A 13,155-nucleotide genomic window follows, 5' to 3' on the forward strand; every position below is an offset into this window, starting at 1 on the left:
GTTCTCCCAAGAGACAGACAGTTTACAGTGATAGAAACTTATAGAACACCAAAGTTATTACAGCTCATTCTGAAAGGATGAAGTCAATGTCTAGATTTCATACTGTACATTTTAAGTTTTTAGAGATTTGGGATCTAACAACTGGACCAACTGAAGCTCAGTCTCCTTAGAAAATGTATCTTTTTTTTTTTCATTCAAGCTTTGAGAAAAAAATGACAAATTTATTAAGAGAACAGAGTGACTACTAAGAGCGTTTTTAATAAATAAATTTACATGTTAAATGACTGAGTGAGCAAATGCTGGTTTTCTATTGTCTGGGGATACCTACCATTAACATATTGTAGGGAGTGTGTCAAGTAGAGGAAACGAAATTAAGTTATACAAACTTAATAAATTAACGTTAGCTGTACTATATATTCAAGTAGTAGTAGTAATTAAGTAGAACTTAACATCTTACCTCTTATAAAACATGTTAAGTTTACTTTTTGTTTTGGTTTTTAGTCAGTGAGTTTGCATATTTTGTTAAGTCAACTTATTAGATTTTACAGTTCAGCAGATTTCCATTCAGTAATGACAATAGCAAGTAGAAGTGTGTGCAGAACATTAGTAACGGTTACATGTTGTTGGCTGGAAATCACTCAAGACATTTTGCTAAAAAACACTAACTAGGCCTAACATCATCTTAACCCCATAGTTGTTTTGGACGTGGACAAATCTGTGGATCCATGGCCATTAAACAGGCCAAAGGCAAAATTGTGCAAAACACAAATGTTGCTACATCAAAGCACTTTATAAATTTAGAATAATTTTATAAATTATTCTGTGTCATACTGTTTGTTTTTATGTCTGTGTGTATCTATTGATTGTGATTGTCTATTTTCAGTTATTTATGCCCCTAAATTGACCCTTGGGGACAAATAAATTGCTTTGGACTGAATTGAATTGATCACATGCTTAAAAACATTAAAAATAACATTTTAAAATATCTATATTCTAATTATTCCTGTATGTTTTGTGTTTATTCCATGATGCAGCGTTAGCAGACAGACTCAATCCTCCAGCAACCTGTAACCTGAGAAAAAACAAGATGACGTGCACTATATTTAAATAAGTGGTATTTTAGTCACTCCACCTCTGTTTGAACACTGACTGTGTAGGTAGCTGTGTGTGTGTGTACAGCAGGTGTGGTGGCTGCTGCAGGTCGAGGTAGACACACTCCAAGAAGTGGAAGATGACAGACTGAAGCTGAAGCGGCGCGCGGAGCCAAACTTCAGCAGCCGACTGAACAAAAGAAGAAGACATGAGATTTAAACCGTAGAAGAGAAGACGTGTGGACAGAAACTCTTCGTACACTAAGGTACAGCTGCTGCTACTTTTCTCTTTCCTATCCAGAGTATGTGGCGGCGTGTATGTCAGGGAAAACCCACTCTGTTTGAGAGCGTCACAATCCAGTTGAGAAGTGTCCGTGTTTGTTTGCACCGAGATCATGTGACCTCTTGTTTGGTTTGTGGTTCAATCCCAAAGAACACGATGAGCACTGTCTTCCTTTACTTTCTCTTTCTAACTTTTTTTGTCTGTCTCACCTTATTGTATCTCCCTCTTTTTCATCTCTCCATTTTCTTCCAAACTATCCCTTTTTTTCTTTCTTCCCTTAGTTCTTTATTTTTTTTCTGTGCCCCTCTCCGACATTCATCCATCCCTTGTTCAGTTTTCATGCTTCTTTTGTTGCACTGTTCATTTCTCTCTTCCACTACTCTTCTTCTCTCTACTCCTTTTTCTTCCATCCCTCCGTCTTAGTTGTGTGATGTTTCTCACTGTTACTTCAGCTCCCTTTTTTTGTTCCCTCTTTCTTGCAATTATCCTTTTCTCCCCTCCTCTAAGCACCTTCACATAAGCCATTACCTTTGTGCTCTCAGCATTTACCTTAACCAGGAAGTGCACAGTTCTCCAGTGTGTGTGACTGGTCGCTGACTTTGATAGATGGATTTAGCGCCCAGGCTTCATGGGATATGATAAACTGCAGTGTCGCTGTAGGTGTTCAGAGTGCATTCAAACTTGTCAAACCCACCAATGTGTGTGTAAAATGTGTGAACAGCTGTGTGGTGGTCACACCGCACAGTTCACTGCTTCAACCACTTGGTCTTCATCATGAAGGTGCAGCAGTGGAATTTCAGCTACATGTGCTTTAGTGGTTCAGTTCATCGAGGATGTTCATCTACATGACGATGTTGCTTTCTATCTTTCATGTGACTTTATGAAGAACAGATCTGAGGGTCTGAACTGTTTTGGAGGCACTAGGGAGACTTACACAATATTAGGAAGGTGGTCATAATGTTATGTGGTGGGAGGAAGCTGGAGTACCCAGGGAAGAACCCATGCAGACACAGGGAAAACATACAATCAATATATGGTGTCTCTAGCCATTGCCTTTAAACCAGTATCAATTCTCAAAGGTACACTTGTGCAAAGTCAGGGATTTTTTAGGATCACAGACACAGTGATCGGCCAATGAAACTCATCAAGCGACTCAACTATGCACAAAACATAAGAACTGGGGTGCAGAATAATGGCAGCAGGTGCTCTGGACTGATGAGACAAAATTAGAAACATTTGTCTCTAGGAAGTTTGTTCGCCGAAGGGCTGGAGAGCGGTACAATAATGAGTGTCTGCAGGCAACAGTGAAGCATGGTGGAGGTTCCTTCCGAGTTTGGGGATACATTTCTGCAAATGGAGTTGGAGTTTTGGTCAGGACTAATGGTGTCCTCAATGCTTGGAAATACAGGCAGACACATTACATTGTGGAAGGCATATGATTGGCACCGAATTTATTCTGCAGCAGGACAATGACCTCAAACAAACAGAAAATGTCACTAACAACTATCTTCAGCGTAAAGAAGAACAAGAAGTGCTAGAAATGATGGAATTGAGGACGCCTACATCCACAGAAGAGCTGTGGTTAGTTCTCCAAGACAACCTACCAGCTGAGTTCCTTCAAAAACTGTGCTGGGCTAGTGTACCTAGAAGAATTGATGCTGCTTTGAAGGGTGGTCACACCCAATATTGATTTGATTTAGATTTCTCTTCTGTTCATTCACTGTATTTTGTTAATTGATAAATAAACTCTTCCATTGTTTAAAGCTTTCTTTGTTTACCCTTTTTCCACTCCTGTCTAAAACTTAGCACAGTAGCCTACTATGTATTCACAGTATATGTCAACATACTGTACTACACACAGTAACTGCATTGCAATATTATATATTCAACACAGTGAAGCTCAGACAAGTTTTACAAGTTATGTAAAAGGATTCCGACCGAAATTTTAATATTAGGTTGTAAAGCGCACGTGACAGCAAACATGGATGACAATGAAGACACGCTGTAAAAAGAAGTTTGTTACTTTTGTTGTGTTTGATGGGACAATTTCCAGTGTGTCCGGTCATATGTAACCAACAGGAGCTAAGAGACTGAGGCTACAACATGGCAAAAGCAAGTAGCTCATAACGTCCTATTGGTGATGACCAGTGTTGTACACAGTGCTTTGGATTCCATTGTTTGTTTCCATTCTTGTTTCTGCTAGTTGGGCCTGGAGCCTCCTTCCTGATGACATGATGTTAGTTGTTAGTTGTACTCCCAAGTTCTGGGAGTAGTTTGAACTCAGATCTGAGTGCTTTTGTCAAATGTTTAATATTGGGATGTTTCAGTAGAGATTTTAACACAACTTCTTTCTGCTTTAGGCAGACAGAATAGGAAGTGTACGTTTTGTCACGACCACTTTCACAGTTTGATTAGACAGAGGCCTGCATCCTGCCCAAGCCTGTTTCTGATGGACTGTTGATGATGTGTTTTCCTCTGATTATAGTGAAAATAAGCTGGATGCAGATAGAGGGAGGAGGCCTTTCCTCTCTTTGATCAAACAGTTTGAGGGGTTGCTTTTTGGAAAGGTCCGCTCAAGTTGCTATGTTAAGACGTCACTTCCTTCCTCTCTGTTCTCCAAACCGAATCTCTTTTATTCTCAGAGCTACAGAACAGTCTCAGCCAGCTGTCTGGTTGGAGCAAGTAGGGATGTCGACGTTTCTTTAAAAGTCATCAGAAGTGAGTAAAATATCTTACTTACAGAATTAATCTCTGCGACCATCTTTGTCTTACTTTTGTCCAAAGTATTGCATGAAATGGTGTGCAAAGGGAATGCAAAGAAAACAGAACAGCAGAGACAAGATGGAGCAAAGCTAGTGTGACTGGGCTTTACAACAAGTTAATGACGAGCTCACCAGCCACAGAACTGCTTGTAGCAACCTCTCAAAGTTTGCTCAGACAAGCTAATGCCACTTTAAGCTTTCAGCTGTGAGGGTTATTTAATAAATATATGAGAGAACATCTCATCTGTGTTAGACGCTGCATTAAGGTGATGCCACATAATGGCAAATTATAAATCTTTGTACCATTCTTATTGTAATCTATCGTGTACACCCCAACTTTATAAGTGTCCTGCTACCCACCTTTTGCCCCATATACATGTGGTATCTATTGACCGCCATGGTTGTAAAGAGCCAAAAAAAAAAAAAAAAACAACAGCAAAAAACTTCTGTATTACGTACAGAAGTGTTTTGCTGTTGTTTTTTGTCGAGCACAGTTGTACAACATGGCCTCACCTGTCGAGTCCTATGAAGCAATGGCCTATGAAGCAATGGCCCGACCTTAGCCACACTGCTAACATGATCTAGTTCTTACTGTTTTCTAAGGGTGTTGATGTTGAATACAAAGGCACAGAGCCATACAGCAATTACATGCAGAGTAACAACAGAGGCAAAGTACTTTAAAACTAAATCAACTGTCAACTAAACTAAATCAACTCATTTCTAATACCAATGGATAATGGAGTTGTGGAGACAGCCAGCGGCTTAAGCAATGCATGTGCTCATAGAGCAGCTATTCTGTGCAATATATAGATGATGGAAAGTACAGTATGATTGATTCTACTGTTAAATGTTAAAAAAAAAACTATGTTGCCAAAAATAGTTTCAGAATGTTAGCAGAAAGTACATAAATGGAAATGCTATTCATATTCATTATAGCAGGTGTTGAATGCAGTAGTCAGTGGAGACAGGGTTTACATGTACAGGTGGAATGCAGACATGTCAAACAACCTGTAGCCTCAGAATTCACTTCACTTAGCATCACAGAGCAGAAATACAATCCCACATGAACTGTAGGGCTGCGGTGGCTGTGTCTCAAAAAGACTTCAGAGTAAATAATGACAAAGCACCCACTTCTCCAGATCTTGAAAAGTGTTTTAATGTCACACCATCAGCAGAACTGTGCTCATAGAACAGTGCGGCAAATAAAGTTATTCTTCATCCACTGCACTTTGTCCCCACTGCCAGCATCTCCCTCATTTATGCCGCACTCAGTGGTGAATTGCACAATTGGTGTTGTTTTCCACAGCCCTACTGAGTTTTTGATAAAGGCTCTTGAAAAGTCCTGTTGTACAGTGTTCCTGGATCTACCTCTGCTATCTCTATCGATATACGTACTGGCTAACAAATCGGACATGGTAGTGGTGGTGGACAAACAACAAAAGAGTGATAGACGTAGCAGTCCCTAGTGATAGCAGCATCAGGAAGAAGGATGTTACTGTAAAAATACCAAACATACACATACACTCTAGTACATTTTCAAGTCAGTGAAACTTAAAGTTCACCTGCTGCCTTAAAAATGTGATTGACTTCAACCTGGAGAAAAGCTGTTTCAGCTCAAAAAGCTAAGTTAAGTGATTATGTATTGTTTTGACTATGAGTTAACACAACTCATTAGGTTTCATTATCCACTGAAGAAAACTCATTTTATCTTGTCAAATGAACTCACAATTCCTCACTATTTCCAAGTTATCTAACTTTCCAAGTTGATCTAACTTTGTAATGCATTCCTGGTAGGGAAACGGTTTCTAAAATCCTCCCATCCGTTACGGTTATTGCGCCTACGTATATTTTTGCTGACATAATACCGTGGTTTAATCCTCTTTGTGGAGCCTTGTTTCAAAGGTATTTTATAGTATTAGTTCTATCTAATTAAAAAATATGAAAACGACGTCCGTCTCTCGCTAGATGCCTCAGTAATCAAATACATGTTGTAAAAACAATGACAACATTCTGCTTGCATTGCTGCATTAAAAGGGAATGAATGATTTCAGGTGTATGAGGTTGTTGATGGTTTAACTATGTTTAACTACCTATGATCATCTTCATTGTCTTACGTTGTCATTTGTCAGCATCTGTTGGCTTCTGAACAAAACATGTGAACATAAATGGAGTACTTTGGAGAACTTCCTTAAATATGTTTCCCTGCCTGTCCAAACTAAAATATGCAAACTTTATTTTTGCCATACTAAAACACCTGTCATGGCTTTCACATCAAGCAAAACCAAAACGGACATATTTGAAAAACTGAGGACATTTTCTGGAAGGAAGGGTTCAGACTTGGTTTTCGCAGTGAAGCTTAGATTCAGAAATGGGGTTAGGTTAGGAGCGATGTAGCTAATCGTAAAGGTTCAGTCATTTGGGTGTGTGTACAGGAGTGTGTATTGTTTCCAGGCTCGTTAAAGAAAGGATTCTTCAGAAGAGCAGAACAGAAACTTTCTGAGGCATGCTGTTATCAGAGCATATCTGACTACTGAATGTGCTACTGCTATTTGTTCATGGTGGAGGCCTCTGGGTGGAATTCCACTCAGCCATGACAGCCAAGTTTAATGAGTCTCAGTGTTTGATTTTATACGTCACTGGAAACTTCCAAGGGACGGCACAGTGGTGTGGTGGTCAGCACTGATGCCTCACAGCAAGAAGGTTCCGTGTTTGGATCCATCAGCTGACTGGGGCCTTTCTGTGGGGAGTTTGCATGTTCTCCCTGTGTCTGCGTGGGTTCTCTTCTGGGTACTCCAGCTTCCTCCCACTGTGTTATGTGACCCATAACAGCATGCCAGCGACCGGAGCTTTTGGCTATAGATAAACCGTCATGATGCTGCCACACAGAAACACTTTCACTGGCGGCCAAGTCCCTCAATTGGTCAGTTCTTGCAATTATAACTAAGGTGGCACATTCATTGGGTAAATTAACAGCAGGCTAAGTAGACATGGTCTCACTGCCTCCAACAAATGGTTTGTGGTTTTTTGTCTCAGGTGAGAGTGTGTACATTTGAGTGAATGAGTGGGTAGCCTTGACTACCAATAGGAAAGACACTATATAAATACAAGACCATTTACTATTTACCACAGATGGTTGCCAGTTATTAGTTCAGTACCTTTAGTATTTTATAACAAGGCAAGGAAAACAAATTAACCACCAAAAGTGGTTAAAAAAATATATATATTTTGTTGACACCGCCATATTGGCAGGAAAACGGCATGATGTTAATATTAGCTAGCTAAACTGAGGAGAGTTTCGCCGGCAGTAAAACACACAAAAAGACAAATAATATACAGCCAAAAAAACAGCTTAACGTTTATGCACTTTTTGGTCTCATCGAACATACGTTGTGACAGGAAGTAAAACATCCCACTACCCCTGGACAGTTAACTGAATCTCTTTTTACACCTCTTTCTCCCAGAATTCTTCATTTTCCTCATCATGGCTATCATCCATCCGTCTCCAAATTCTTCTGAGCCAGTTGCTGCAGCACCACCATCATCTGGCTTCATGGGAACTAACATAACAAACTTCACAACCACTGATAACTCCACCCCCATCAGCCTCATCGACTACATCCACAATAACACCAATGTGAACCTAGCTGTCAACTTCACAACCACTAATAAACCCACCACCATCAGCCTCACCACCTACGCCTACACTAACACCACTGTCAATCCAGCTGTCGGCTTCATCGATGGCCTGCTGGACCAGATCCCCTGTAAGTTACCACGCATCGTCTTCACCTAAACAATCCTCCATCCCCACAACCTGTTGTAATTATTCCCTCCTGATCACACTAACAACTAAAACATCTCTTCCTGTGCCATAAAGACAATAAGAGACATCACTAAATACAGTCTGTTACCACACATGAGCCTAGCACACCCTTCTGTTTTACCCACCTATTAATTCAAAAGGAGACCATCACTACAGATCAGATCGCCCGTGTTCTCTCGGGAAAATATGCATGCAAGTCGTTCTGTGTGTGCGTGACCCAATAAATATCATACCTAACTAACTGTCTGTCCGCCTCACCTCCTGCAGTGCCTCGATGGGCAATCTACACCATCTTTGCGGCCGGCGGTCTGCTGATTTTGCTCTGCATTTTGTGTATATGCATCAAGTGTTGCTGCAAAGGGAAGAAGAAAAGGCAACAGAAGAAGGAGCAGATCAATCTGAAGGGGGTGGACGGAAAAACAACCACAGCTCTGGTGAGTGGCAGAGGCCTTGGGATGCAAATCTGAGTTGTTTAATAGTAGGTGGACCACACCAGGGACTTTAGTATCAACACTATTGGTATTAAACGTACTAATCAATACTCAGTGCTGCTGGTTGACTGACAAAAAAAAACTAGTTAAATTAAGTTTTACAGTTACTGAAATTTAAAAGGACTTGTTGTTTGTTACATTCCATCCTCTGTAAAGGGGACAGCTGCAGCCCTCACTTGAATTTACAGTCAGTCTGTCATAGAGCAGTAGCTCACACAATAGCTGACAGCCTGAGTCAGACAAAAATGTACAGGCGAGTTGCATTTTATGTGCCATGTGAAAACTTTCTCCAGATCATAGACATTCTATAAGTTCTGTAACACCTGGAAAAACAGCACGCTTCGACAAAACTGGCTAGCACCCAGAAAAAAGTGCGTGTGTGCACGTGTTTCTGTTCCACTACTTACTTCAGCAGCGATAAAGGTTACATTGTTAGCTTAAACATGACCATTGTCTTGTCCTACACTGTACCATAGTCTCAAAGTGCTGTAACTCAGAACTCTGATGTAGTAATTAATTAATTAAATGAATTAGAGCCCTGTACATCAGCAAAGTGTGCTAATAGGGATACGAGGATAAATCCTGGTCAGTAGAAAATCTAGGGTGACAGATGCTTGTAGCCACCTAGAAATATTTGGTGTCTTTGTTCACATGAGTTGTCTAAGATGCTTTCTATACTCCTCTCACAGGTTCAGCCAGATGTGGGTGATGTTGACTACGGTTCGACCAAAAAGCAGAGAGGAAAACTGCTCTACTCTCTCGATTATAATGCTGCTATGTCTACGGTGATTAAACCTGTGACCAGTTATTCACAGTGCAAACATTTCTGTTCATTGTTATTCCTGGTCATAACCTGGCACCTCTATAACCCAGAAACCTGTTCTCCTTTAACTCATAGCAATCTTATTCAATACCTGTCTGTCTTCTGTCTGTCTTTACAGCTGACAGTGGGGATCAAACAAGCCGACAGCCTGAAGGCCATGGACTTAGGAGGAAGTTCAGACCCATATGTCAAAGTCTACATCCTCCCCGACAAGTCCAAAACATTTGAGACCAAAGTGTTCAGGAAGACACTCAACCCTATCTTCAACGAGCAATTCACCTTCCAGGTATAGAGTAGTGGGTTAAATCCTATGAAATCTCATGAAAGGAGACTGTGGCTGTAAATTTGTTGCTCCCAGTCTGAATTATTTAACTCTTTCCCATTAGACCTAATACGCAGTACATCTCATATGTAAATTAGGTCCAACTATGGTTTGAGAAAGGTGCTTTCTTGACCTCCTCTTAGCTCTAACAACCCTTCTGATTCTAAACTAATATGTTCCCAGCTATCCAAGTCCACCCTCCTCAAGTCGACAGTGATGATGAAGGTTTTCGACTTCGACCGATTCTCCAAACACGAAATCATCGGTGAGCTCAGGGTGCAACTCCGCGATGTCGACTGGAACCATGTCATCGAGGAGTGGCAAGACCTGACTGAGCCCGCCAAGTTTGAGGTTATCTTTTCCTATTACCTGTTCACATGCTTTTCTGCATACCATGATTCTAGGTGTGAGACAGCCTCAAGTGGCCATTCAAGGAACTGCAGCTATTGTTATTTTCTGTGTTGGCTTTATTTTTCAGCCCTGGAGGTTGGCACTCCTTCTGAGGACTTACTAAATTGACAGTAAATGAGAATATAGATGGAACTGATGAAGAACTTTTCGGTGTCTCCTTAGGAAGAAAACCTGGGTGAGATATGCTTCTCCCTGCGCTATGTCCCCACCGCCAGCAAACTGACAGTGGTGATCCTGGAGGCCAAAAACCTGAAATGCATGGACATTGGAGGAAGCTCAGGTCAGACTGAGAGTGAATCTCATATGGAAGTTACTCCTAAAAAGATATCCCAAGAGTTACCTTAGGACTACAAAATTTCTGTTATTTCAGAACACATTTAACAGCATAGTGATCATTTTGGCTGTATGGTAGCAGCAGTAACTACAGAAATAGTGAAGATTAAAGGAAGTGTGCTTTCGACACTGTAGAAGCTACTATCTAAGATGTAAAACTGTGAATTATTGGCTTTTAGATTGACGTAAAAGGAAAAAAAATCTGTTTTGGAAAAATTTTAGCCTTTAATAGAGGCTAATTAGCAGGGCTAAGTTTCAGATCCCTGAATTTCAAACTCATGCAAATTTGCTTTATGTTTTCATTGATGTTACAAACTTTACTCCTTACAAAAATAAAGTCTTTCTTCTTTTTGAGCAAATTTTGTTTACTTTCCGCCAAAAAAATGATGCAAGAACTGAACCTGCATGTGAAATGGATGAAAGGATTATAGAAACAAATTTACAGATTACATGAGCTCAGAGTAATTGTTTTCCATCTGTGTTTGTAGACCCCTATGTGAAGGTGCAGTTGGCTCTGGACAAGAGGAAGTGGAAGAAAAGGAAGACGTCCGTTAAAAAGAAGACGCTGAACCCTTATTATAACGAATCTTTCACCTTTGACGTGACTTTTGATCAAATCCAGGTGAGCTTTGCCAGACAAAAAAATTTAAAAAATAAATTAAACATTAATATTTGATAAATTATAAATAAAAATAAATTTCCTAAAATAAACTGACAGAAAAAGTACACAGTAGTTATTTTTGTATTTTGATATTATTTTATTGAAATAAATCCTTTGCCTTGTTCTTAATTAATTATGAGCAAAAGTACTGACAACATCTTATAATGTAAGAACTTAATGTAGATGCTGTTCTAAACTATCTCAGAAATATTGGTTTGGCTCAGTTACTATCCGTTTCTGTTGCCATTTCAATTCAACAATGATCACCCACGGTGAAGGAAGAATTGGACTCGAATTTAGTTTCATTCGAGAGTCTCAAAGTCAAACCTCAAAGAGTTTTAAATTGTTTAACAGTTAACAGAGCATCTCAAGCTCTAATATACTTAATATGCTTAAATGTATAGTATGAGCACCATGTTAGCTGTGCAGCTGCTCCCTGCTGTTTTACACTGGCAGAATATACAAAATATAAAAACAGAGGAGAAACTGTATAGATTGTGTATTAAAAAGGTGTGCATAAATAAGTATAAAAACATGCATTTACAAAGTACATTACTGTAACACATGAGAATTAAAATGGGAGGCTGTGTGAGGGGGTTATTGACAGGTTCAGATGTAGATGGGCTCTGGCTGTCGGTCACCCTCATTTAAAAAACGCAACACAGTTACTGTAGATGCAGATATAACCACAGCAAAACAGACTTAAAGTGTAAAAAATACACATTGGCTTGCATGTAGGGTCACAGCTGAAGGCTGGAGAACAGTTTGAAGAACGGGGAAAAAAAAAGAAAGATCACAAATCCCTGGACTAATAAAATCTGAATGATCTGAAGTGAGAAAATCTGATAAAATTCAAAGATACTTTAAAGTTATAGAGAGTCTACCACGGTTTATCATGGTAGGATCAAATGACAGTGGTAGGACTGCACACACTTGTTTGAGCTGCTTCTTACAATAGAAGATAAGTACTGTAAACATGTTTTTAATCTAAATTAATCCAACAAATGGTGTTGTCCTCAGAGGGTGAACCTGGTGATCTCGGTCTGGGACCACGATGCCATAACCAGGAACGACCCCATAGGGAAGATCTTCCTGGGCTGCGACGCCATGGGGAACCAGCTGAGGCACTGGGCGGACATGTTGTCCAACCCGCGGAGACCGGTCGCTCAGTGGCACAGCCTGCTGTCGGCTCAGCAGGTCAACTCCGCCCTGACCCTGAAAAAGAAGCTCCCCGTTCCCAGCAAACTGATAGAAAACGCTCAGCGATGGCATTCAAAATGAAAACTTTCGAATGGGCCCAGCCCTATTATATTTTCATATGTAAACAAAAATGGATTAGAATGTAAAAGCACTTTCCTTCCTGTATAAGCACATCTTATTCCTCAAACTGAATATATGTTAAAGTTTGATATAAAGGTTATTAAATATCACATTATTGCATGGCCAAATTGAAATGTATTTCCAACGGCAATAAAACAGTGTCTACTGTTTATAATACATGTCCTCTTTGACATCAACACCTTTCATTCCAAAATTAACATACCGTTTACTTAAATGAGGGCAAACCTCTCAAAGTGGATGCAAGTTTTTTTTGTTCAGTGTGAAAGTGTAACATAATATATATGTCCTACAGCCTAGTAAGCAGAAGCTTGCATTAATTACAGGTTCTGGTGAGAAATGACTTAAATATATAGCAAAAAAAATGTAGCTATTGCAAAATCCACTAAGAAGTTCACTGCAACACCTTGGAAAATACGTGTGTCCCAGAAAAAAAAATGTGTGTGAAACTTATTTGTGTCATTGGTCATGTGATACTGCCAACTGGCAGAGTACGTCTGTGTGACTACGGCAACACCAATGACAAAGAGCTCCGACTTTCCCCTGATGAATGGAGGCTTAAAAGCAGAACGGGTCAATCAAGCTGAGCTCAGCAGGTGCCTCTTCCTGCTGTTTCAGGCCTCCAGAGATCATCTTCATTAAACAGCGCCTGAGCTCCGCAATCATAAACCAGAAGAGGACAGAGGTTTGAATTTCACTCTGTCAGCATCTGATGCGGAAACATGGTGTCCGGAAAAATATTGTAATTTACTTGGAGTACTGAGATACTGTACCGTACTTGCTTACCTTTTTTTCTTCTTTTTTTTTTTTTGTTGTA

General features: G+C 40.0%; 1 protein-coding gene across 1 annotated transcript; it reads left to right on the forward strand.

The window, feature by feature from the left end:
* The first annotated feature begins 1,001 nt into the window (after positions 1 to 1,001).
* On the forward strand, positions 1,002 to 12,484 carry syt8 (synaptotagmin VIII). The gene is made up of 9 exons (XM_084555787.1): positions 1,002 to 1,357; positions 7,598 to 7,900; positions 8,227 to 8,393; positions 9,140 to 9,235; positions 9,392 to 9,559; positions 9,779 to 9,946; positions 10,169 to 10,286; positions 10,828 to 10,961; positions 12,021 to 12,484. Exons 2-9 carry the CDS (start codon positions 7,618 to 7,620, stop codon positions 12,279 to 12,281), a joined length of 1,395 nt encoding a protein of 464 aa, XP_084411913.1. The 5' UTR covers positions 1,002 to 1,357; positions 7,598 to 7,617; the 3' UTR covers positions 12,282 to 12,484.
* Positions 12,485 to 13,155: the final 671 nt, after the last annotated feature.

Source organism: Chelon labrosus, assembly GCF_963514085.1.
Source record: "Chelon labrosus genome assembly, chromosome: 11".
Taxonomy (NCBI): Eukaryota; Metazoa; Chordata; class Actinopteri; order Mugiliformes; family Mugilidae; genus Chelon; species Chelon labrosus.